At 44.7% G+C, this 26,153-nt stretch overlaps 2 protein-coding genes across 6 annotated transcripts in view; one reads left to right on the top strand and one right to left on the bottom strand.

The window, feature by feature from the left end:
• myo10 (myosin X) overlaps positions 1-26,153 on the top strand; it is a 121,849-nt gene that overhangs the window by 36,031 nt on the left and 59,665 nt on the right. For 3 of the 5 annotated variants that reach the window (XM_081598111.1, XM_081598110.1, XM_081598113.1), the window contains exons 3-4: positions 7,480-7,638; positions 18,481-18,668. In XM_081598111.1, coding sequence (XP_081454237.1) covers positions 7,480-7,638; positions 18,481-18,668 — 347 coding nt within the window. Of the gene's footprint in view, positions 1-6,782; positions 6,843-7,479; positions 7,639-18,480; positions 18,669-26,153 lie in introns of those variants that run through there. The other 2 variants (XM_081598114.1, XM_081598112.1) reach the window with 2 other exon arrangements.
• dnajc1 (DnaJ (Hsp40) homolog, subfamily C, member 1) overlaps positions 1-26,153 on the bottom strand; it is a 274,202-nt gene that overhangs the window by 237,947 nt on the left and 10,102 nt on the right. The gene's annotated exons all lie outside the window — the stretch shown is intronic.

The following is a 26,153-nucleotide window of genomic DNA, read 5'->3' as shown; positions in this document are numbered from 1 at the left end:
TATCTCGGTTTTTATTGAAGCAACTTTCTGTGATGCAAAAACAATAAAACATATTAATTGTCCACAAACTCTGACAAAAACAAACAAAGCAGTCACCGCAAATGTTGGGTCGTTTTCATAAGAAGCTTCAGTGTTTTCTGAGTTTTACCGTCACGGAGCTGAAACGTCGTTCCCACATTTATCCCGATCAGCAGCACGGAGTCTTTAACGGATCCGTTTGGTGACGTGGATCCGCTGAGGATCCGGTGGTTCTGCTTGGATCCGTGTTGTGGAAACAGACAGGAAGGTGAAGGACGTTTCGAGTCGGTCATTTGTGTTTTGGACATAAAGGAAAGTGAATATTTGAGGTTTTAGATGTGATGGAGGATCAGTCAGGATGAAACCTGGAGCAGGAAGTGATGAACTGCAGCTTCCGGCTTGTTCAACCCGTTTCTCTCACAAACGTTAAACAAATGCAAACAAACAAATAAACCAACAATCAAATAAAAGAATGAAACAAACTGCTGATTCAACACAACATTAAAGTTTTTCCCCCCTCAAGTTTTAAACATCAAATTAAATCTGTGATTTTATCTTTGGCTCAAAGGAACCAGAGCGTCTGGATGTTGTAGATTAACTTTAGTTTTACCCGAAAAACTGACAAGAAAGTAACTTGTTGTCTTCCCAGAGGCAGATTTAAACTGCAACCCGTGTTTTTCAGCTGGCGGCTCGGAGCTGTTTGTGCATCTAAACTCACAGTAGCAGCGAATAAGCGACGTTTTTCCTCAGAGCAGCTGAGGGTTGGAGTCGCAGCTCGTCTTCCTCGGGTTTCAGGGTTTCAGGGTTTGGGCAGACAGCCTCCTCCTCTTCCTCCTCCTCCTCCTCCTCCTCCTCCGGCTGCAGGACAAAGCAGCAGCAGATGAATGGGGATTCAAACAGCAGCTGCTGCTTTTGATGCGGGCAGAAAGGAGAAGCTGGAGGCTTTACCTGCCGACCTCTCTGACACACGCAGGCGGCTCGGTTTCCCCGTCACTCCGCCGCTCTGACACGATGATTATTAGCATGAAATGTGAGCTGATGGTTAAACGTTACTGGACCGATCAGCCGCTGCAGGTTCCGTCAGGAAAAAAAACACCTGAAGGAGTTTAAGGCAGGAGATGAAAGTTTGTGCTAAATACTGCTCCTGAGATCAATGAATGTCAATCATATCTGATCAGTTTCAATAAATTTATTTAAAAAAAACTAATCTGAAGAAAAAAATGAGAATATTTCACGGTAAGATTTGATCAAAAGTGAAGCTGCTGCAACGTTTAAGGAGATAAAGAAACATTTAGTGTGTTCAGCTGCTATCATGACTGTTTCCTCAGATTATCGATACATACGGAGTCTGAGAAGAGAGAGAACGGAGCTGCAAATAATCGATTATAGATCCTGACATGTGATCTATTCATCGAGAGAAACTGGAACATTCTGCACATTTTTCATTTAACCCCTTAAGTTTGTTTTTGTAAGATTGGAAATGCACAAAAATAAACTAATAATTCAATTCTTTTTTTTAAAAGTTTTTATAGCTAACAATTAACCAGTTACTAAATTAGTTAACCAGTTACTAAGATAGTAACTGGTTAATTGGGTTAATCAGTAACCCAATTAATTGTTTCAGTCGTAGTTAATTTATGTATTTTCAATCCATCCATTGTTTCAAATGTTTTAGATGTTTAAATGTTTTAAGCTAAAAATATTCAGCGTTTTCATTTTCAAGTATTTTCTTTAGTGTTTTTGCTGTAAGTGTAAATTCCTTCCTGGACCTAAAACAAAGTTGATCCTGGTGGATCCAAAAGCAAATCCTAATGATGTTAGCAGTTAGCATCATCAGGATGCTAACTGGTGGCGGTTAGCATCATCAGGATGCTACCAGTTAGCATCAGAATTCTAATGCTAACTGCATTCTGATGCTAACTGATGTACACAGCGGGATTGTTTGGGCATTATTTGATTAACAGATTATTTGAATGCTTAAGGTTGACTATTATTATGTCCCTTTATTTTTACCCTCAACCTAACGATGAAAATCACAAGCTTGACAAATAGCATCATCAGGTTAGCATCCTGATGATGCTAACTGCCACCAGTTAGCATCCTAATGATGCCAACTGCCACCAGTTAGCACCAGTTAGGATACAAGCCTCGTTAGGCTAGCATCCTAATGATGCTCACTTGTGGCGGTTAGCATCCTAACTGGTGCTAACTGCCACCAGTTAGCACCAGTTAGGATGCTAGCATCATTAGGCTAGCATCCTAATGATGCTAACTGGTGGCAGTTTGCCCTCTCCTGCCTGCTGTCTTTGTGGCCCAGAGATTTACCCCTTATAGCATCTGCTGCGGGGCTTAGCGCCCAGGTTAGCCCCCAGGTTTTCTGTCGAGCTGCAGATCCCTGTTTACTCTCCAGAGAGATAAATGAGCTAAATATAGAAACATAATTAAGTGAAAATCTGGGGTCCTGCTGGGACGGAGCTCTAATTCTGGGATTGCTCTGGATTGGGAATGTTTGGGATTGTTTGAAGGGATTTCTGTGTTTGAACTTTTCTTGCATCCTTGAACTTCATGACCTTATGTTGGTTGAGTAAACCAACAAAAGGTCATGAACAAGTCAATAAAACTGCTGTAAGAGCCTCTGCCTGATGTGCATGAACCCGATGAAAACCAGGACCAGTGAGGCTTGTTGGGTTTCTGCTGCCGTCATCAGTCAGCTCCGGGCGCCGGCCGCAGAACGCTGCGCTTTATTCTGGAAGAGCTTCAGTGACGACCCGTTTGTCGCTGACGTGTCACAGCGGGAGGAATGTGAGAAACGAAGGCCGACAGGATGCTGGGGGGCTTCACTGCTGTTAATGTGTGAGTGTGCGTGGGGGTCAGGGGTCAGAGGTGACTGACTCCTCAGACAGAGACCGGCTTGTTTCAGGAGTCGCTGCTCTGAGCTAGTGGACCGCAGCTGGTCACAGAGGGGCCACAGCCGGCTCCCGCCTCATGGTGTTGGCTCCACTTTATGGTTTTATTACAGAAAATCTACATCATATCTGAATCATCAGACATTCCCAACATGCCAGATCCTTTCAGAATAAATCAGATGGTTCCTTCGGTGTGTCTAAAACCTGAAACTGGACTGGTCAGTCCGGAGCAATGAGATCAATTTTGTTTTCCATTAAAACTTTACCCTGCAAATACCTGACAATTCAGTTTCTCCTCAGAACAATAAATAACTGCATTCAATATTTTTATTTTTTACATTTTAATTATTTAATTTGTATATATGCTATGGAAGTTAGGATCTGAAAAAGGTAAACCAGGGTCCAGTCAGGACTGATGATAAAATAACTGATCTGTGAGTGGATAGCTTCCTCTGCTTCCTGTAAACCTTTAGAAAAGACTCAGACTTTCTTCTACACCTGAACAAGAATCAGCCCTTTTCCTGGCAGCGTTTAGCTTCAGGGTCGTCTCCTGCAGCTCAGGGTCAACTTGATCCTCGCTGCCTGCCAGATGTCACCGCTGTGGAAGGAGAAACGTAACACGAGACGTGAGCAGGTTCACCGGGATGAGCAGCAAAACGTTTGCTAATGAGGAGGTTCTCTGCATCCCGGGTCTTTACTTCACAGCTCTACAGAAGTACATAAATGTTTTGACTTCTGACTGTTGGTCAAACACATTTCATAACCTGTTTGGTATATTTGGCTCCCGACATTTAACAAAAAAGCAAAGACAGCAGAAGATCAGATCCGGGTGCCGATCCAGGGACGATCCGGTTTCCTGATGTACGATGAGATAAAGTCATTTTCAAGTTAAAGTAAGTCCTGGTCCTGACTGCTTCAGGCCACCGGCTGTCAAAGCTGTCTGTTGTTTACTGTTTGCACGTGACGTCACGCTCTCAGAGCCCCGCCCACTCCGCCATGACGCACCAAAACAACCAAACGCTAGTCTAAGGGGGCGTTTACACGACAACGATCCAACAAAAACGGCACTTTTGTTCCGTTTTTGTTTGATCGTTTACACGAAAACGTTTTAATTACGATCTGTGTTTACACAGTAACGGTACACATCGAAAACGTGTAATGCTCTCGCTGCGCCTAGTTGGTGCTAGGTTCTTTGAAACTTTGAAAGTGCGCATGTGTTTAAAAAAAAGTTGTACTTGAAGGCATGTGGATTTGCGTGAGAAAACACGCATTGTGTGCGTCTGGTTAGGGCGCATGCAGTTGGAAAAAGTGGGAGAACTTTGCCGAAAAACCTTGTTTGAGCTTTCACGGTCTCTGTAGCGGCCCGGACTGGAAGCTGTTTATTGTTTTTACCTTGGAATGGCCAATAGTCTGTTATTCCTATATCAATTTGATAAAATAGGAGTTCCCGCACGTCCCATATCCGTGTCCTCTGTTACCTTTTTCAGCAGTTAAAACAGTTTTATACGTTGTTAACAAGTCGTAACCTGTTTTTCCGAGCCGCCTTCAAACGCAACGTGAACGCTGAGACGCTCGCGCTGGGTTTACACCTGTGAGGCAGCGAAGGAGACCTGATGCTGCTGCGCAGGTGTTAGAATCATGGCAGCAACCCAGCAAAACGTAAATAACTTGGCACAGTTTTTCCCCCGAACTAACCGACTGAGTTGAGTAAAGCTGTTGGATGCAGGTGATGTTAGCTAAAAGATGACTGGCTAATATCAATACAGCACGTTAAGCTTGTTAACAAGTAGCCTGTAGGCTGCTGGTGTTGTTGTCTATGTTCAGCTACGTAGACTCATTTTGCCCCCCAAAATAAGTCGATGCCCCTCCTGTTAAACTCGTCTGGAGCCGGGCTGGTCCTGGTCCGTAGTTCTCTAGATAACAGCGCTGAACGAGCAGCCGTGTATTTTGCCACCTGGGCGGTGCGGAGCGGTGAAGAGACGCTGAGGGAACCGAATCTGATGGGGAAACAGTAACACCAGCATTGTGAGTAGTTTCTTCTTCTTCTGTGGATTGTAGGAAGCAGCTATGTTTTGCGTCATACTATGCATGAGCTGGGGATTCTCTGGAAGAAAAGATCCGTTTTCTAGGTTTACACGACAACGGAAAACGTTACGTTTCAGAAATATCGCACTCTGGAACCCGTTTTCAATCTGTGCCGTTGTCAGAGAAAACATTCGGTGGTTTCGTGTAAATGCACACTACACTACAAACGCAACAAAACTCTTCCGTTTTCCCCCGAAATCGTTGTCGTGTAAACGGGGCCTAAAAACAGACTTATCTAACCTAATGTCGCTTCTACTGAGGCCCCGTTTACAAGACAACGATTTCGGGGGAAAACGGAAGAGTTTTGTTGCGTTTGTAGTGCGCATTTACACGAAACCACCGAATGTTTTCTCTAACAACGACACAGATTGAAAACGGGTTCCAGAGTGCGATATTTCTGAAACGTAACGTTTTCCGTTGTCGTGTAAACCTAGAAAACGGATCTTTTCTTCCAGAGAATCCCCAGCTCATGCATAGTATGACGCAAAACATAGCTGCTTCCTACAATCCACAGAAGAAGAAGAAACTACTCACAATGCTGGTGTTACTGTTTCCCCATCAGATACGGTTCCCTCAGCGTCTCTTCACCGCTCCGCACCGCCCAGGTGGCAAAATACACGGCTGCTCGTTCAGCGCTGTTATCTAGAGAACTACGGACCAGGACCAGCCCGGCTCCAGACGAGTTTAACAGGAGGGGCATCGACTTATTTTGGGGGGCAAAATGAGTCTACGTAGCTGAACATAGACAACAACACCAGCAGCCTACAGGCTACTTGTTAACAAGCTTAACGTGCTGTATTGATATTAGCCAGTCATCTTTTAGCTAACATCACCTCATCCAACAGCTTTACTCAACTCAGTCGGTTAGTTCGGGGGAAAAACTGTGCCAAGTTATTTACGTTTTGCTGGTTTGCTGCCATGATTCTAACACCTGCGCAGCAGCATCAGGTCTCCTTCGCTGCCTCACAGGTGTAAACCCAGCGCAAGCGTCTCAGCGTTCATGTTGCGTTTGAAGGCGGCTCGGAAAAACAAGTTACGACTTGTTAGCGACGGATAAAACTGTTTTAACTGCTGAAAAATGTAACAGAGGACACGGATATGGGACGTGCGGGAACTCCTATTTTATCAAATTGATATAGGAATAACAGACTGTTGGCCATTCCAAGGTAAAAACAATAAACAGCTTCCAGTCCGGGCCGCTACAGACACCGTGAAAGCTCAAACAAGGTTTTTCGGCAAAGTTATCCCACTTTTTCCAACTGCATGCGCCCTAATCAGACGCACACAATGCGTGTTCTCTCACGGAAATCCACATGCCTTCAAGTACAACTTTTTTTTAAAAAACATGCCCACTTTCAAAGTTTCAAAGAACCTAGCTCCAACTAGGCGCAGCGAGAGCATTACACGTTTTCGATGTGCACCGTTACTGTGTGAACACAGATCGTAATCAGAACGTTATCGTGTAAACGATCCAACAAAAACGGAACAAAAGTGCCGTTTTTGTTGGATCGTTGTCGTGTAAACGCCCCCTTATAGTTAATTTCTCATTAAAGTGAAACAGAATAATTTCAGCTGCAGAAACAGACAATCCAAACATTTTATTGTATAACTTTTAATGAGGAAAGATGCGGCAGTATGACTGGCAGCCCTCGGTGTAAACGCGGATTTGTAGCGAACTCTTTTTTTACAAAGTAAGAAGATTAACTTTAATTTATTTTACGTACTATAGCAAAAAAAAATCAAATGTCGCATTATGAAGACGGTACTCGTTCAACCGTAACCATGGAGACGGTACCGCACCGCCATGTAGCCTAGCATGTATGGAAAAAACTGGTTAGCATCGCCTCTGTTGTACGTTTTTAATCTGCTCTGATGTAAAAGGAAGCGCTGTTTATGACGGCGATATAAATAATATGGTGTGGATTCAGACAAAGTCTGTAATTTGATCAACACGTCAGGAGGGAGGCGGTTCGGCTCGGTTTCTCAGCTGTTGTACCGCCGTGTTTGAGACCCAACCAGCTGTTACCTTCACACACAAGTTAGCTCGACTCCAACAAGTGAATAAAACGGCAAAAATAACTTTGGAAAACAATTTCAGTCACTCTGTTCAGTACTTCCATCACTCACTCCGACGTCCATCACGGCGTCTGTCAGTTTCAGTAGCGCTTTTTAAAAAAAAAAAAAATTAAAAATAACCAAATGTTGCAATTTGAATCCCCAGGTAATCCCTGGGTTTACGGGATTACCAGGTGTGGAAGATTCCAAAATGAGCTCCAGACCTTAAGAAACCTAAATGTTCCTTTCAAAAACAAAAGCTAATATTTCACAGTGAATCTTCTGAAATCTACATCACAATTTAACTCTTCTGACAGAAGATCAACGTTTCCAGGAGCCCCAGTTGGTTGGAGCGGATTGAAGGTTTGGATGAGGTCCAGGGTCTGATCCCGGTGTTTCCTGTGCTCTGGTCCAGGTCTACACCTACAAACAGAACGCCCTCACCAGGCAGAAGGTGCAGCCCATGCACCACAGCAGCGTCAGAGGCGTGGAGGACATGGCCACGCTGGAGGACCTCCACGACGGCGCCATCATGCACAACCTCCACCAGCGGTACCAGCAGAGGCAGATCTATGTGAGTTCACTTCATACCGCGACAGAACCAGACCCAGAGATCTCGCTAACCACTGGACGTCTGACGTAATCGATAGTGATAAATTCCTCAGTAGATGTTTTTACCGGATCACCAGTTGTTTCCTCTTTTGCTTGTGTTTTGTTGGATCCAGAGTTCGGTAGTAACCAGTTACATTTACTAAATTACATTTGCTTGAGTAATTTTATCATGAAGTATTTCTACGCCTGCTGGAGTAAAATGTCTGGATTTTCTACCAACTGAATGAAAAACAAACATGTTTTAGCCAAAAACCCACCAGACACAGAAACACACCTGCAGTTTATCTTAAGTTTTTATTTATTTATTATTGTTTGTTGTTTTTTTATTGCTTATATGAATTATTGTCAATTTCGTCCTAGAAATGCCAAAATTTCCACTTAACTTTATATTTTGGTCCATTTGATGACGTAATTTTTAAATATTAAATGATTGATAATTTGATCAGTTACTCAGTACTTGAGTAGACTTTTTACCAAATATGTTTTTACTCTTATTGAGTAATTTCTTGGACGTATACGTTTTACTCGTTGGAGTATTTCTTCATGAATCTGCCGCCTCTGGATGCTAAATTCCCTTTAAAATGTGATTTAAATGGATCTGGATTGAAGAAAGTCGTACTTCCAGTTTGTAAAATGTGAAACCTGGCTTCCTCACATGGAGGAAATCGTTCCAGCTTGACGTGAAGAAAAGTCCGCTCAGTGCTGGGAGCAATGCCCTCTCCGAGCTGCTCTCTGCTGGAATCACCTGACAGCCTGAAACGGCTCGGCCCTGTTGCGTCACGCCGCTGGCAGAGAAAATGAAAGCAGCGCGGCTGTTAAAGTGACGGGAAACGTCACATGCATGCATGCAGGGTTTGCTACTGATGTGTCGGAAAGCGTCCGGCTTCCTGTCTCTGATGATGATGCAACCTGATTGGGCGCTCGGTTCTGTTCCAGGGAATGTTTCGTAAAATCCCTTTAGGAAACGTCTGAATTTGCTGAGTTTCGGCCGTGACATCCAGGAAAACGTGTTCAGACACTGCAGGAATGGAGAAAAGAAAAGAGCTCTGACTGTTCGTAATGTTGCAACATTTAACTGGGAAGAAAAGATCAAGCTTCAAAATTGATGTGCCCAGAAGTTTGTGCAAGAAAGTAGACGCTATTTTCAGTGCAATCCAGACTGTTGCCACTCGGTGCCACTAAATTACCTTCTTCTTCTTCTTTTTTTTATCAACAACGTGACTCATTATTACAATATTTTCCTGTTTTTTGGTTTTTCTGAAAACAAATGCCAAACTTTGGTTCAGAAAAACAACAGTCATGCGGGACAAACGGCTCGTTACTGTCCTGGTTCTGGATTCCTGGATTAATGAACAATCCCGACCCGACGCTTAACGCAGCAAAACAAACAACAAAGCCGGCCTTGTTCTCTGCATTTGGCACGCATCAGGCGAAGTAACCTTTGACAAATGCCATGTTGTTGCTTTAATGACGTTTGAATGTTCCCGTATGGTTGAAATTATCCAATCAGGTCATCACAGCAGCCCGACTCGTTTCTTCTCTCTTTGGAAAGAGGTAGCTGAGAAAAGGGAAAATTGGACGGGAAGATTTGGTGAAGTGGATTGTGGTGAACCAAAGAGAGTGGCTACACACACACACACACACACACACACACACACACACACACACACGTTGTGTGTCTGATGGAAATGAGTGTGAGTCAGAACTTTAGAATTTCAGGATTAGTTTTAAAATATTTTTAACCAGTACCTAGTAAAGCTGAACAAAGAGAAGCAGCTTGTAAAAGAACCAGATGTCTGAATGTTTCCAGCCTGGAAATAGAAATGTTTTCTCTCTGAATAACTTCCCGAGATGTCCTTAATTTTTTAATTTGCTGCATCACAGCTTGAGTTTCTGGCTAATTTATTCATCCCATCAGTGACAGAGAAAAATCCAGAGTTTAAAAACATTAAAACCATATTTGGGTTTCTTTTGGCCTCCAGATGCTCTAAGTTTAATATTCTCAGCTCGACTTGTTTACATGTGAACCAAAGCATTGTGATTTCCAGACATTTAAGCTTCTACAGACAGAATCAAACCTCATTTTGGGGTCATGCAGAGAAAAACACCCATATTTTTTTATTTTAAGAAGAAAAACTCCCAGAAAAATCAGAAATTTGATTATGGAAAAGTCAAAATCACTATTTATTTTACTTCAGAATAATTTAAATCCTTGTTTCAAATTGCATGAACAAAATTTCTGATCTGGTAATAAATTTTATTAAACATCTAAACGAATTCTGTTTAAAAACATTTAATGTGAATAGATTATCCTCCTGCTTCGCAAATTTAAAATAAACATTTAGCGCAATGACAGATCAATGTAGCACAAGAGTACAACAACATGCCGCTAAGCACTCTGGGAAATATTTCCAACTCCTCTTTTCCTTCTTTCAGTTTTTTAAAGTGCTAACCTAAAAACTCTTGCAGATTTGACAAAATTTAGGAAAAGTTACTTTTATAAGTTTATCTTTCACAAACTCACGTTTATGTTCAAAACCTAAAAGTCGCTAAATTTATTTGACTTAAAGAGAAGAAGGTAGTAAACACAACTAAATGTGGCTCAGATGTTTTACAGTGAAGTTTAATCTGAGATTTTACTGCAAACAGTTTGAAAACGTCTCAAAGTTTCATTTCTGAGTCATTTTCTGGATAAATTAAAAAATCTTAAGTGTAGCGAAACAAGCCTGCAGGCTACAAGACCTCTGAGAGTCTGTGTGTGTGTGTGTGTGTGTGCGTGTGTGTGTGTGTGTGTGTTTGTGTGTGTGTGTGTGTGTGTGCGTGTGTGTGTGTGTGTGTGTGTAACATCTTTAGCCGCTGTGATTGCAACCAGCTGTGCTGTCGAACGGTGGCCTCCCTCGTCTCCTCTGCAGATTCCAGTGGAAGCATTCACACACACACACACACACAAACACACACACACACACACACACACACACACACACACGCACACACACACGTTTCCAGCAGAGCGACGCTCCTCGTTCTCCCCCCGTCCCTCCGCTCGGTTCTCGGACCTGATCCGTACCACATGGTGCGTCTTTTGTTGGCACCGCCAGCCGTGTTCTCTGGTTATTCCGTCCCACATGTTTCTGTTTCAGCCTGTCGGTTCCGTTCGCCTCACGTTTCTCTGAGCAGACAGACGCTGAGGAATGCGGCCCTCTGGATCCGTTTCGGGGCCGGACCCCCCGGCAGCCTGCAGGGGGTCAGTCCAGTCAGGAACTCCAGGAATTCCTAATAAACTGGTTTGGGATCCTGTTTGCAGGATCGGCTTCAGATGAACTTTCTCCTCATCAGACTGTTGATTTTCACACACAGGCCTTTAATTGACCTCGTTGTCTGATTGGTGCTCTAATTAGATTTTGCTCCCAGTCCTCCCACTGGCTGTGGATGATGTGAGTGGATCTGCATGAAAACAGACAGAAAACCAGATTTAAAATCATTCTTCTTCCATTATATTAAGGTTAAATAAACACAAACCTAAATATGGCTGATGAGTAATCAGTCGTTTGGTTCCAGTTTCATTTTACCACATGATTCTTTCAGAAAACCTAATTTGAGCTTCACAGAGTGAAAAGTGATTCATCCTCAGTAAAACGGGTCGGAGGTTTTGCTTCCATCGCAGCAAAGCGTCCATGGGTCAGTCGGAACCAGCTGCAGCTCTGCGTTGTGTTTTCATGCAGGAAGATTCATTTGGTTCAGGACAACCGAAGATTTCACCATCAGTTTGTTCCTCAGTGCAGTGAAATTATTCTGCAGGAGGAAAAGGGAAACCAACGTTTCCACCTCCGAGCGTCAAAGTGAGGAAAGACATTTCCACCCCAAAAATCCGATCGAATCCTCTTCCAGATGTGGATCTGAACGCTCATGTGGCTGCAGGCCCAGTCCTTCCCTCACTGACCAGATCTCTGCTTTCACCCGTCTGTTGCATCACACGCATCTTAATTCTGCACCAGAAGAAGCCAGACGGTGAAGCTGGGTGTAAATATTGTCTGATAATTATGAACTGATGAAGGAATCCTGTGTCAGTGAAGGCATCACATCCCAAACGCTCCACTCCTGGTTTTACATCCAAACACGAACAAAATGATCAGAAACTGGAAAATGATTTTAGCTCATATTTTATCAGCTTATTTAATTGAGTCAAAGGTTTTAATTGCTTGATTTGTTGGAAATGCTGATGGTTTCACTGAGACCTGCTGTGTGTGTGTGTCTGTCAGCAGGGCTGTGGTTCTGTTGAAGGTCTGAGCTCCCGTCTGATGGCTGGATTTTCCAGTGTGAGACGTTTGTGCTGCAGTAAAGCTGCAGCTCCCTTCAGGTCTTTTTTACACGTCGTTTCTCAGGGTGTCAATAATTATGGGGGGTGCTTTAAAAACAGTCCTAAAATGTTTTGTTCTGCCTGGAAACATGTGAGAGAACATCTTGTACAAATTTCCCACAGACGACCTTGATTAGGGAGGAATCTGGGAAATGTGAAATATGCCTGTGAGCTTCAGTTTGTATGAAATGTGAGACGACTGAAGACGTGGAGTCGGACAGAACGTGTTTGTTCTGCAGGAGGCCAGAGAGCGAGCAGGAAGCGCTTCCAGCTGGACTCAAACCGCTCAGGTTGTCTTCATGACACACCAGACTGAACCCCCCCCCTGGGCTCCCCTCCTCATCCTCCTCCTCTTCATCCCAGTGTGATGGTGGTGATGAAGGCTCTTCCGGGTCGGCGCTGTGAGTGGATCGGAGTAACTGGGTTTTTTTAACGAGTCTCTGCTGTCGGTCCGCTGACAGACGGACTGCAGCAGGCAGCGGCTGCTCCGCTTTCACAGGTTCTGCTGTCAAAGCAGAACCAAACTGGGCTGATGCTGGGTCCGGCACCGGCCATGCTTTAGTTGGATCCAAGTCTGGCTTTCATAACATCTGGAGGAGTTGCTTACGCAGCTCCTGGGAGACGCGTTTCTTAAAATAAACCCTTAAAGAAAGAGATTTAAAACGTCTGTCTGTCTGGAGCGAGACTCCTTTGCTTTGATTTGATCTGTCAGTTCGGTTCTGGTGGTTCTGGAGCCAAATCAGACCCATTCCTCTCCTTACTCACCAGATCTCTGCTTTTAAAGATTTGGACTTTTTTTTTTCAGTTTTGAGCTTCCAAACACAATAATCTCCCCTCAAGCTGCTCTTTTTCTGGCTAAAAATACAAAAACTTTACAACATTTGTCCAAATTGGACAAGGAGTTCTGATTATTACACAGTTTATAACCATTTTAACTTGAAGCATAAAAGCATCTGCGTTATTTTATGTGACCAGGCGTTTCAGGAGTTTATCATGGCTGATTTGTGTCCAAACTGAGTTGGAAAAAGTTACTAAATGCTAAAAAGTAACTAACATTTTTGTACAGGCATGAAATGACAAACTGTCACTCGGCCGTCACAGTTTCATATGTAGAGATGTGAGTCATAAAGTCGTGAACAGTTCATGTATCCTGGGATCGAAGGTGTAAAATGTTTTCCTTGCTTTTCCTTGTTGTCGTTTTCTTTTTTCACACACCCAGCGATCAACTGACCATAAAGGAGGTCAAGCTGTCAGTTTGAGTTTTAAGCATCTGGCTTACAGAGGCGTGTTGACCTTCATGAGCGCAGACAGAGTGTCTGCATGCTGTTGCATCTGAATTAGTTGTTGTGAGTATAAGTTATGTAAATATCAGAGCTGCACATGCTGCATCAGACTGTGTTAAAGGCTCTGACAGGCAAACCTAATGCAGATTATCATCCTAATTTATTTCTAATCTATTAATTTTTTTAATCAGCAGCTAATTTTCAATGTAATCCCTGAACTAGTTTTTACTGTCGCTTCCTGTTTATTCCAGTTTTGATCTTTCACCGGATGATTTTATTTCATTACATTCCAAACACATTTTGTCAGTGAGTCCAATCTGCTGCAGTCTGTTTCAGTGGCTTTACATTCTACATGCTCTGTTTCTACACTGCAGAACTTTGTTTCCTCGGTTCTGCAGCTCGTGTGGTGAAATGAGCTTAGCTTCGTTTTCACATTTGTAAAGTCACTTTGCGGTCCAGTTTGAAACCAAAAACAGAACTTTAATGCGTTGCAGTTCAGTGAGCTTGCTTTATGATCTGCTGAGAGGTTCATGTTGTCAGGAAACCTGTGAAAACCAGAGAAGAAACGAACGCATTCGTTCCCCTGAGCAGCCGCCCGTCACGTCCGTCAGCGTGGACAGCGAAACCACGCGGCGCATCGAGAGCCTGAAACGTAGGAACGTCTGCGGTAACGTCCCCTTCGTGAAGCCCCATCCGCTTCGTCTTTTTGTCCGTCAGGTTTTGCTCCTCCATCTGGTCTTCATTTCCCTCTCTGGCTCCGGCTCAGGCAGATCTGATGTTTAATGAATCTGCAGCTCCGCCACCGTCGGCAGCGACTGACGCCTCTCTGTAAACACGGAGCCGCTCTACGGTCACCTCCATTAATCTGATCCCTTATGAAAAGAGCAGCCAGTGTTCCTCTGGGTCGGCCCGACCGCATCTCTCCATTTATCAGTGTCACTGCTGGATTAAACATGAAACACAAAACTGAGATTTTTCCAAGTAAAACATTGTTCAAATACCAGAAACTTAACCGAGTTTGACAAGCTGGATGAAAGGGAAGAGAAATTTAAGATTCGTCCTCCATCAGCATTAATCAGCATCACACAAACAAACCATCAGACCTGCAGCTGAAGAGTTTTACTGCAGCCATCATCAGGTTTAACTTACACCGCAGCCATTTTGGATTTGCTGTTTGGGGTTCGTAAGGAACGTCCAGATCAAATTTTGGATTTTGACTAGGAAACGATCGACTGTCAGAAACACGTCAAGCTTTAAAAAGTGGATCTGAAGTTCCTGGTTTTACCTGATGTTTGTCTGAGAGTCATGGAGCCATCAGGGGGAAAAGTTTCTGTCCGGTTAATGAGCCTGGAGGCTGTGAGAGGAACCGGTACCAAGACGGACCCACATCAGGGTCCAGCCGGCGGTAACTCATCACGTGAAGATCAGACCGACGCTTTCTGCTCTGGTGGACGCTCGGTGAACACAGAGACTGGTGTCGAACCAAACGGGTCTTTCCTGACATGTTTCCCAGTGGATTCCGGTTCAGGGAAGCAGAACCTGAAAGCGACTCGGATCATCATTACAGTTAAAGCAACAGAAAATGTTTGACACTTTTCTGCAACACTTAACAGCATGTCACTCTGTCAGGACCGAACGGACAGCAGAGTTTGTTGAGCAGCGTGACTCACTCTGAAAAAGCTGATCCTTTAGCTGACGTTTGTATTTAAGGAGCTCACAGCAGCCAGTTTGTTTATTCAGCAAACCTTCCTGCAGTTGTAACTTCTGTAATGAATCAGCTACGTCTTGTATTTTTCTAAATATTGTCAGATTTTTTTTTTGTTGTTTTTTGCAAAAACTTCAAGGATACTTTAAAAAGCAAAATTACACAATAGAAAACTAAATTTAAACCTTTTTCAGACGATCTTTTGAAATCTGGTCTGATTTTGCTTCTGGTCATTTCAGTTTTATTTCTCTGAGGCTGTTAAGGAAAAGTATTCAGAGCCGAGTCGGAGAGCAGGTGTGAAGTGAGATCGAGTCATAAGAATCAGCAATGCTGTTAGCTGCCATAAAAACGTGTGTGTGTGTGTGTGTGTGTGTGTGTGTGTGTGTGCGCGTGTGTGTGTGTGTGTGTGTGTGTGCGTGCGTGCGTGCGTGTGTGTGTGTTGGTAGTTTGATTGGGTAACTTGTCAGAAGTTGAGTTTTCTGTCCGCCTGTGGATAAAAATGTGTAATTTATTCATCCTGGAGTGAATAAATTATCCATGATCCCTGATTTTAAACCTGCATTTAACTCTTACAATTTCAGTCAAACTGTGAATCGGATCAAACACGAACAATGATGACTTCTAATTACCAGACATTTCTTTGTGTGTTTTTGCTAATTACTACCAAATAGGATTTGAAATCCTAAAAATCATTTGCAGAGACCAACTGTCACCTGTTTCTACCTGCCGCAGAGGAAACGCGTCCCGGCTTCGTCCCTTTACCTCTGTCACCTGAGACGCCGGCCGCGCTGTGTTTGCATGCAGCTCTGCCTGAGCTGTGATCCATTGTGCGGCGGTGCAGACCTCCCCCCGCGGTCTGGGCCCGTGTTTGTCATGTAAATACTCAACGTTCATTCCAGTGGATTTGCATCTGGGCTGAATGTAGGTCAGTCGGCCATGATGGAGCCGGACCGATTCTGGCTTCATGTTCGCTCGTAAATAGTTCTCATTTCAAAACGAGGAAATAAAAGTGCATAAAAATTACACTCACCTGCTGTTTTACACACACATGGAACTATGTGTTTATGCATTTTTATGATTTACTGTGAAAGGAATGAAGCAACGCAGGAAGAAAAAAAATGTGTTTATGTTCAGCTTCTCCATTTCAGACTCTTATAGCATGTTAGTGTGAGATGGGAGACTGATGAATACATATATATATATATATATATATATATATATATATATATATATATATATATATGTTTCTTATTTTCATTATAAAACAAACCAGGATGGTGACGGCTGCAGAATAAGAGTCTGAAAGTTCATGGCAACATTGTTCTCCTTCTGCAATAAAATCAACATTTCCTTGCAATTTTCTCACACAGTTTAAGTTGGTAATCCTTAGAGAAAGGAAAAACTTTTCATAATTGTGTGTCAAGTGCTGAAGATGTGACGTTTGCTCATTCTAAGTGGCAAAGCTGGAAACCTTGTTTTATAACAAAAGGTAAAAACAAACTGTATTCAGGTAAAACTCAGGCTTTCTACAGAAACAGTTTATGAAGCTGAAAGAGAAAGAGAATAAAAAAACGTAGAACAGCAGAAGATAGAATCTGCTTTGTAGATCTATTTGCTCCGGCGGAGTTTCAGCATGTTGTCATCTGTCAGGATGAAATACTGTCACAACGTCTGCAGTCAGGGATTAATATCTAAGAAATGGTTTGAGTTAAGGGAGCAGATTTTAGGAGTTAGCAACCAGCAGGCTGCAGTTAGCATCACAACCAGATGATCTAGACTGTGACCACCAGGTGAGAGACTTTTATCTCCCAGAGGAATTTATCAGGAAGGTTTCCTCCGCCGTGCAGCAGCTGCAGCAGCAGCAGCTGCAGCAGCAGCAGTGGATCCGTTCATCCTGCGTCTGCAGCTCCTGCTGCCTCACCGGTCGGAGCTGTGGGTGGACGCATGCAGAGTTTAGTCTGTGTCTGTGTCGTTAGTTGGTCTTTGGAAAACAGACACCAGCAGACAGAAGCTGCTGCTTCTGTCCTGAGGAAACCTTGAAGTGTTTCCAGTCGGTTCTTCCTGGAACCATAAACACTAGAACAAAGCAGTTTGATCTTATAGGAGGAGGGAAACTGAAGGAATGAACTCCATTAAAGGAATGAAATATTAATACTGAGCAGAAAACCTCTGTCTCTGGGTGTGTAAGCTAATGGCCAACACTGCAGAGCGAGGAAGCTAAGAGCCAGCAGCCAGTCTGTCTGTTTGTGTCTGTCTGTCTGTCTGTCTGTCTGTCTGTCTGTCTGTCTGTCTGTCTGTCTGTCTGTCTGTCTGTCTGTCCGTTTGTCTCAGACGGTTTCAGGTCTCAGAACGTCGAGCTGTTTGACCTCAGAGAACTCAGATGTTCTCCAGATCAAAATGTCCCACCTGCTTTTCCTACGTTTCTTCTTCTTCTTCTTCTCCTCCTTGAGGCATCGATTGATTCTCCCTGCCTTAATCTGTTGTCATGGGAACGGTGTGCTCTTACTGCTGTAATGAGATTTTCACTTTCAGTCCAGGTTGCATCATAGAAAACATCCTGAATCTGATCAGGACAGAATCTAGTAAAATGTCCCCGTTAACAATAACAAGATAAAAACTGTTTACTTGGAGAAAACTCACCAGTTTTATTCTGTGTTTTTATTGTAAATGTGTTCAAAACATTTTTCATATTGTGTTAATGTGAAAAAGTTTAGTGACCGGCAGGTGAGCCTCCACCTCCAGGGTTCAACTCCATCCATCATCCAACTTCACCAGCTTCTCTTTCCCTGCTGCACAGAAGCAATAAATGGATTTCAGACTCAGGAACGAAACTTTTCCCCTCATGTTTTCTGCCAGATTTTCTGTTTTTAGTGTCTGGCCTGAGCAGCGTCTTCCACGTGTCTGACGTCGTTTCTATTCTCCTTACTCTCCCATCCAGACCAGATGATGGAGTGATCAGCTCATGCTTGTCTTTTCCGCTGTGTTTGGTCTTCATGCTGTTTTCCTCTGATGTTCTCCAGGAAACAAGCAAAGTCTTCTCAGAACAGCTGCTTCTGGTTGGGTTGGCTCTGCTGCTGCAGCGTTTCAGAGCATTATCCAGCCGTTTCCTCATGCAGACGTTTGCTTTTTCTTATTCCTCTTAGTCACCGCCGCAGCACCGAAGCTGCAGCCAAGACATATTTTGGCTTCACAAGCTTCTATTTCAGCAGTTTGGTTCGTTTTGCTTTGAACTCTGAAATGTGACGCTGGTTTGGAGCAATCTACTGCTGCAGAGGTTTGGGGAAAGAAAAGCAAAAGGTCACAAACGTCTGAATGTTGGTCGCTCAGGCTTTGTGCAGAACCTCAGAGTTTCTAGATTTGTAAACTCTTGTAAAGTAAAGCCTTGAACATTTTCACACCCTGATTTCCAGTCATTCCTCAGCTGCATGTCGCCTGTCTTCACCGCTCCTCTCTCCTCAGACGTACATCGGCTCCATCCTGGCCGCGGTGAACCCGTACCAGCCGCTGCCCGGCCTGTACGACCGGCCCACTATCGAGCTCTACAGCCGCCACCACCTCGGCGAGATCTCTCCACACATCTTCGCCGTGGCCAACGACTGCTACCGCTCGCTGTGGAGGAGGCAGCAGAACCAGTGCGTCCTGATCAGGTGGGTCATCCCGGTCTGTTCCACTGAATCACCGAGACTCCATCCATCCATTTTCTTACACCTTTGTCCCTCAGTGGGGTCGGGAGGTGCTGGTTCCTCTCCAGCTAACGTTCTGGGTGAGAGGCGGGGTCACCTGGACAGGTCGCCAGTCTGTCATAGGGCAACACAGAGACACACAACTATGCACACTCACACTCACACCTAGGCCAATTTACCTGACAGTCATGTTTCTGGACTGTGGGAGGAAACTGGAGTAAAACCCACGCATGCACAGGGAGAACATGGAGACTCCATGCAGAAAGACCGGGATTCGAACCCAGAACCTTCTTGCTGCAAGGCAGCAGCTCTACCAACTGCGCCACTGTGCAGCCCTCACCGAGACTCAGGAAAACAAATACATAAAAGCTGAGAATCACTTTGGATTGTTTAGTTGGATCCTTAATCAAGCTGTCACATAAAGACAGTTGCAAAGTCGGCCTTCGATCACCTGGAGAACATGTCCAGGATTACAGGGCTGATGTCTCAGCATCAGAGAAACTCATCCATGTTTTTATCTTTAGTCACATTCATTACTTCACAGCTCTGCCCAAAAGCTCCAGCTGCTGGAGTTCTGACTAAAACCAGGAAGCTGGAGCACATCGCCCAGTTTTCACTCAAGGAACAGACCTTAAGCCTCTGCCGGTAGTTTATTAATCACTGAACGGATTGAAGATCTGCTGCTTTGGGTCAAAACTCCAGAAAACTGAAAAACAGCCGAAACACTGAGCTCCTTTAAGTCCTGGTCAGACCTGCTTTTGATTAGCAGTAACTTTGATCAGTATATTTGATATTTATGATGATTTTGATGACTACATGATGTTTTATGGCGTCTGACCTGCTGCTGAAATCGGCTACACAGATAAACGTAACCTGATCTGAGCGAAGATAAATCTGCTCATTTTGAGTAAAATCGCCCCTTCAGATATTTTTTTCTTTAACATAAATAAAACGTTTGTCCACCAAACCTCACCTGGCATCTCTAACAGCTAATCCTTGTTCCCTGGCAGCTCAGTCCAGCTGTGTGGTCTCTGCTACGCCAGCTTTCAGTAAAAACTGCAACAAACAGCTGTAATTTTCCCAAAATACGTATGATTATATAAAAGTGTGCATAAAAGCAGGCTGTGGCGTCGTAAGCCTGTCCCTCCACCAGACGTTTGTCCGTTTGGTGGGAGGAAGTCGATGCGTCGGCTGCAGATGATTTATTTCAGCCTGTTTGGGCGGGAAGTCGTGTTGTTGTCGCTCATTTTGGCCGGAGCTGAAACGCTGCAGACGGTTGGCGAGTCTCAGCCTTTTGCTGGAGGCGAGAGTCCAGCAGTTTTCTGACAATTAGCCGCCGTTGAGTTGAAAGCCGGCCGCTTCATCGGATAATCAGACGCATGTGGCGCCTTTAAAATCAACCTAAACACGTTTTACAACCCATAAAGTTAAGAGCTGCTTCGGTTTCTGTGTAATAAATTAATAAAATACTCAAACAAAAAGATGCAAAATGACGTAAGTTGTAAGTTTGTTATTTTTAGAAATGGCAGCTCGACAGAACAATTCAATAAATTTGAATATTATTCAATATTCTGATATATAGATTACACACAAATGGATGATAATGTTAATTACGGTGATTTTCCACTTAGTTAATTAAAAAATAACATTAAACTTGGAATATTACAGCAAACCAGTTTAATTACAGAAACGTGGTTTTAATGAAAAGTTTAATACGTCATAAAAGGTTCTTATTTTCAAAAAGTTCTTTTAATCTGACAAACGAGACTTAAATTATTTAATATGATTCCAAAAGTAAATTATGAGAATAAAGATATTAGTATGAATGTAAACAAGATGCATTTCTAAAAGGAAATAATCAAAACATATAGACCCTTACAAACAAACGCATGTAAAACATGTTTTTCACACATAAAATGGTAAAAACATGTTTTCTAATAAGTTTATTACAGAAATAACCATTTGTAGGACATTATCAGCATCACATTTAAGCATTTAATGTTTTTAAAAGCTTTGACTCATCAGACGTTGATATTTATCCTGTGACTCGTCTGTGAGGTTGAAGCTGATGGACGCAGCGTCTCAGATCAGAGAAAAGCCAGAAAATGGAGCCATAAGAACCTGTTAACGTCAGTGGAGGTGTCGTTATGTTTGGATCTTTGTGAATGAAGAACTCAACGCCGCGGGTCAGAGATGTATTTCAATGGAAAGTTTGTCTTGACCGTCTTCGGCCCGGTAGAAGTCGAACCCAGTAGAACTGCTGTCCTGTGAGCGAGACGCTCTGAAGGGCTTCGTGCCGCCGCATGCAGCCTGTCCTCACATGGTCCCTCGGTCGTCTGCTGGTGCAATTTGCCTCCGTCCTTCTGTTCGGGGAGCAGAAAGGCCTTTTGTGTGGCAGGATGTCGGTCGGAGGCAGGAATAAGCGCCGTGGCGCGGCAGAGCGGGCGTAAACACAAACACGTCCCACTGCTGCACAAAGCTGCGTTTCTGTCTGCAGAGCTGCTTTGTGTTCCTTCACGTCTCACTGATTCCTCTGACTTTTATTGCTACAACAAAGCTTCAGCTCTTCAGGAAGGAAATCATGGATTTAACGCGTTTTAGACTCATTTTAGAGGCCTGGGGTTTATAAAACGATCAGCGTAGCTCAGAACGTGACCTGAAGGCGAAGGAAGGCGTTTGGTTGTGTTTTTGTTCCATGACAGCAGAGCAGCGAGGTTGACCACAGACCGCAGTCGTGACCTTTTACTGTAGCTTCAGCTAAAACACAACCTGGTGGTTTACTGTCTGCTAAAACAGAGCAAATGTCAGCCTGAGCTTTCCAAGGCACGCACTGTAAAACCCAGCATTAACCCTTTAGTCCAGTCAGCTCAATGCAAAATGTGTTTCAAATGTTGCATATTTAAATGTTGTGGATTTTAACAGCTAAATCAGAAACTTTTCTTTCAAAAAAACATTTTTCTGTGATGCCGTGTAATAAAAATGAATGTGAAGGAACTGAAGTGGGCCTCAGACGGAGCCCTGGAGAACCCCACAGACACCTGGCAAGATTTCATATAAATTACCCAAAATAACAAACAGCTGACAAACTTTTCTGGGTAAGAGATTAAAAAATCTTATATAATTTAGTAAAATCAGAGATAAATTCATCCATCCATCCATCCATCCATTTTCTTCCGCTTATCCGGGGTCGGATCGCGGGGGCAGCAGCTTCAGAAGGGAGGCCCAGACTTCCCTCTCCTCAGCCACTTCTTCCAGCTCCTCCGGGGGAATCCCAAGGCGTTCCCAGGGCAGCCGAGAGACATAGTCCCTCCAGCGTGTCCTGGGTCTTCCCCGAGGCCTCCTCCCAGTGGGACGTGCCCGGAACTCCTCACCAGGGAGGCGTCCAGGAGGCATCCTGACCAGATGCCCGAGCCTCAACTGGCTCCTCTCGACGTGGAGGAGCAGCGGCTCTACTCTGAGTCCCTCCCGGATGACCGAGCTTCTCACCCTATCTCTAAGGGAGAGCCCAGCCACCCTGCGGAGGAAACCCATTTCGGCCGCTTGTATCCGTGATCTCGTTCTTTCGGTCATGACCCAAAGCTCATGACCATAGATGAGGGTGGGAACGTAGATCGACCGGTAAATCGAGAGCTTCGCTTTTTGGCTCAGCTCTCTCTTCACCACGACGGACCGGTACAGCGCCCGCTTCACGGCAGACGCTGCCCCAATCCGCCTGTCGATCTCCCGTTCCCTTCTTCCCTCATTCGTGAACAAGATCCCCAGATACTTAAACTCCTCCACTTGAGGCAGGACGACCCCCCTGACCCGGAGAAGGCACTCTACCTTGTGCTGCAAATAACTTTAACTACCTGCTTATGATATTTTTGCATATGTAAATATAAGACTAGATAAATCTTCATGGTTGTTTTTAATACTTTGATTTGATGTAGCAGACATGTAAGCAGAACATCAGATAAACGTGTCTCCAGTTGTTCAGTGGATGTAAACTCTGTGTTTGGATCTCTGACGCCCTTCGTCCCAAACGTGTGTCCTGGTAAAACGCTCGTCTTCAAAGCTGTGGTTAAAGTGTTGAATGTTAAAGTGGCGGCTGCAGCACAGGAGCTGCTCGGACGCAGTTTGTTTTTGTTTTTCAGCTCCGGAGCATCTTCTGGTCCAGCTGAAAGTGTAGATCTGGACCTGTTGAATTCATCCTGGCGGTAGAAACAGGAACTTTCTGGAGCTTCGGTCGGCCTGTAAATGATGGATGTGTGAAGCTGGGAATAATTGCAGGGCGGAGCAGAAAGAAAGAGCCTGAGGGTTTTTTTCTGCCTGGCAAGGAGGTCCGACGTCTGACTGGGTCTGTGGAGGATTTAACTAGGCTCCTCCAGCAGCTGGCAGTCGGAGAGCAGCGTCAGGTTCATGGTTCAAACACAGAATAAAATAAAGACGCTGGGAGAACAGCAGCTGCATCGGTGCAAGAAGCAAACAAAACTCACGTCCTGATTAAATCCAACACAGGTTTTGTGAAAACAAAACGGCTAATTATGCAAATGAACTATTTTCAAACGGAAAAAATAAATACATGCAGATATATTTTCCAAAATCAAATAAAAACGACAACAGCAAACAGTTATGAGCGGGTCTCAGGCCCTACAAACGTAAACATGTAAATAAACTAAATAGATATCTAAATAATTATAAGATAATTACAAACTAATAATTACCAAGCAAAGTAATTTAGAAAATCTTAAAAACAAAATGGAAAAAACAGAGAAGTATATAAATGTATTAACATATAAGAAGGGAAAATAAATGATGAAACAATAAAAGTAACAGATGAATTGATTAGGTGGATTTAACTAAAGCAGCAGTTACTGATTGGTGCATAAATGTCTGTTTACTCCTTTTACTCTCCGTCTGTCGGTCCAAACGTTGGTCCTGTTGGACGTCGGTTCCTCCTCGGTTCTGAAAATCTTTCCGGCTGCAGTTTTCCAAACGGCTCTGTGTTTCTGGTTGGTTCTGTTGGACCAGCATGCTGCGTGTTACTGTGGTTCTGGTTGGTTCTGTTGGACCAGCATGCTGCGTGTTACTGTGGTTCTGGTCGGTTCTGTTGGAGCAGCATGCTGGTTCTGGTCGGTTCTGTTGGAGCAGCATGCTGGTTCTGGTCGGTTCTGTTGGAGCAGCATGCTGCGTTACTGTGGTTCTGATCGGTTCTGTTGGACCAGCATGCTGCGTTTTACTGTGGTTCTGGTTGGTTCTGTTGGACCAGCATGCTGCGTGTTACTGTGGTTCTGGTCGGTTCTGTTGGAGCAGCATGCTGGTTCTGGTCGGTTCTGTTGGAGCAGCATGCTGGTTCTGGTCGGTTCTGTTGGAGCAGCATGCTGCGTTACTGTGGTTCTGATCGGTTCTGTTGGACCAGCATGCTGCGTTTTACTGTGGTTCTGGTCGGTTCTGTTGGACCAGCATGCTGCGTGTTACTGTGGTTCTGATCGGTTCTGTTGGACCAGCATGCTGCGTGTTACTGTGGTTCTGATCGGTTCTGTTGGACCAGCATGCTGCGTTTTACTGTGGTTCTGGTCAGTTCTGTTGGACCAGCATGCTGCGTGTTACTGTGGTTCTGGTTGGTTCTGTTGGACCAGCATGCTGCGTGTTACTGTGGTTCTGGTCGGTTCTGTTGGAGCAGCATGCTGGTTCTGGTCGGTTCTGTTGGAGCAGCATGCTGGTTCTGGTCGGTTCTGTTGGAGCAGCATGCTGCGTTACTGTGGTTCTGATCGGTTCTGTTGGACCAGCATGCTGCGTTTTACTGTGGTTCTGGTCGGTTCTGTTGGACCAGCATGCTGCGTGTTACTGTGGTTCTGGTCGGTTCTGTTGGACCAGCATGCTGCGTTTTACTGTGGTTCTGGTCAGTTCTGTTGGACCAGCATGCTGCGTGTTACTGTGGTTCTGGTCGGTTCTGTTGGAGCAGCATGCTGGTTCTGGTCGGTTCTGTTGGAGCAGCATGCTGGTTCTGGTCGGTTCTGTTGGAGCAGCATGCTGCGTGTTACTGTGGTTCTGATCGGTTCTGTTGGACCAGCATGCTGCGTTTTACTGTGGTTCTGGTCGGTTCTGTTGGAGCAGCATGCTGCGTGTTACTGTGGTTCTGATCGGTTCTGTTGGACCAGCATGCTGTGTGTTACTGTGGTTCTGGTCGGTTCTGTTGGACCAGCATGCTGCGTGTTACTGTGGTTCTGGTCGGTTCTGTTGGAGCAGCATGCTGGTTCTGGTCGGTTCTGTTGGACCAGCATGCTGGTTCTGGTCGGTTCTGTTGGACCAGCATGCTGCGTGGCTCGGATCGCGTCCTGAACTTTGCTGTTGTTTCATCGGTTTCTGTCAGCCTTTCAGTCGTTTTGCCTCCAGTCATTTGAACAGAGTTCTGCACAGCTGCTCCAGAACCGGAACCGGTTCCGGTGGTCACTGACCCTCAGAAGCGTCTCTGCTGATGGCAGGCCAGGAAAACCCGGATCGGACCCCCCATAAAACGTGGCACATGCCGGGTCGCCCCCCGTACAGAGAGGAAGAGGAGCTATAAATCCGCAGGCTGGCACTTCCAGCCGGGCCGGAAGCTTCCCTTCGGATTTAGGGAATGTTGGTAATCAGATCCAGGCGAACGAAACGGGAGCTGGTGTGAAAGAGGAGGAGGAGGATGAAGAAACCAGCTCCAACATGAGACCATCTGCTCATTACAGCTCATGAATGCCAGTCTGCGGTTCCTACCTGCAACCAACCGCACGGCTGCGCGAGTCCTGGGAGGTTTTATTGCTCACTTACGCAAAAAGCCATTCGCAGCACAACATTTCTTGGAAATCCTTCAAAATTCACTAAACGCAGCAAAGGCTATTTTTTTCTAGCTAATTGAGCAATAAACAGCAGATTCAGGCTCTAAGGTACATTTTTACAGCAGCAGGTTCTGTTGGCTCAGCTGAACAGAACCGGCCCGGCCTGGTGAAGGGCAGGTTCTCCCTCTTTGGTGAAACGGATCTTAATTGAACTTTCCAGAACCTTCAGGAGAAACTGTGAGGCGCCACGTCTGCCGACACGGCGCCTTCGCCTCCCAGAGCCTCTGGTGGGTGAACTGGGCTGATCCCCGGAGCCGGTCCGGAACCAGGACAGCGGCAGCACCCCGAGCGCTTAGCATCAGGCTGTTGGGTCAGCTCCCGTTTGCTGGAAGGGTCCTGCACTGGAGGTCGGACCTCCTCATCAGAACCATTTAATCTCTGTTTTACCCATCGTCAGCACCAGAACCACTGGGAAACTGTCTTTCATACAAACTGAGCTTCGGTTTTAGAGAGATGAAGATATTCAAACTCATCATCCTAAACCGTTTAACATGCATCCTCTTTTATAATTTCCCTCTAATTTGTCCATTTGGCGCTGGAATATTAAGGAATATTTCTCCTACACCAACGTCTACGGTTGCTTTTGTCACATTTT

Source organism: Poecilia reticulata, chromosome 17 (assembly GCF_904066995.2).
Source record: "Poecilia reticulata chromosome 17, P_reticulata-male-v2, whole genome shotgun sequence".
Classification (NCBI taxonomy): Eukaryota; Metazoa; Chordata; class Actinopteri; order Cyprinodontiformes; family Poeciliidae; genus Poecilia; species Poecilia reticulata.
Note: the sequence above shows the minus strand (reverse complement) of the source record. Positions and strands in the feature narration are given on the sequence as shown.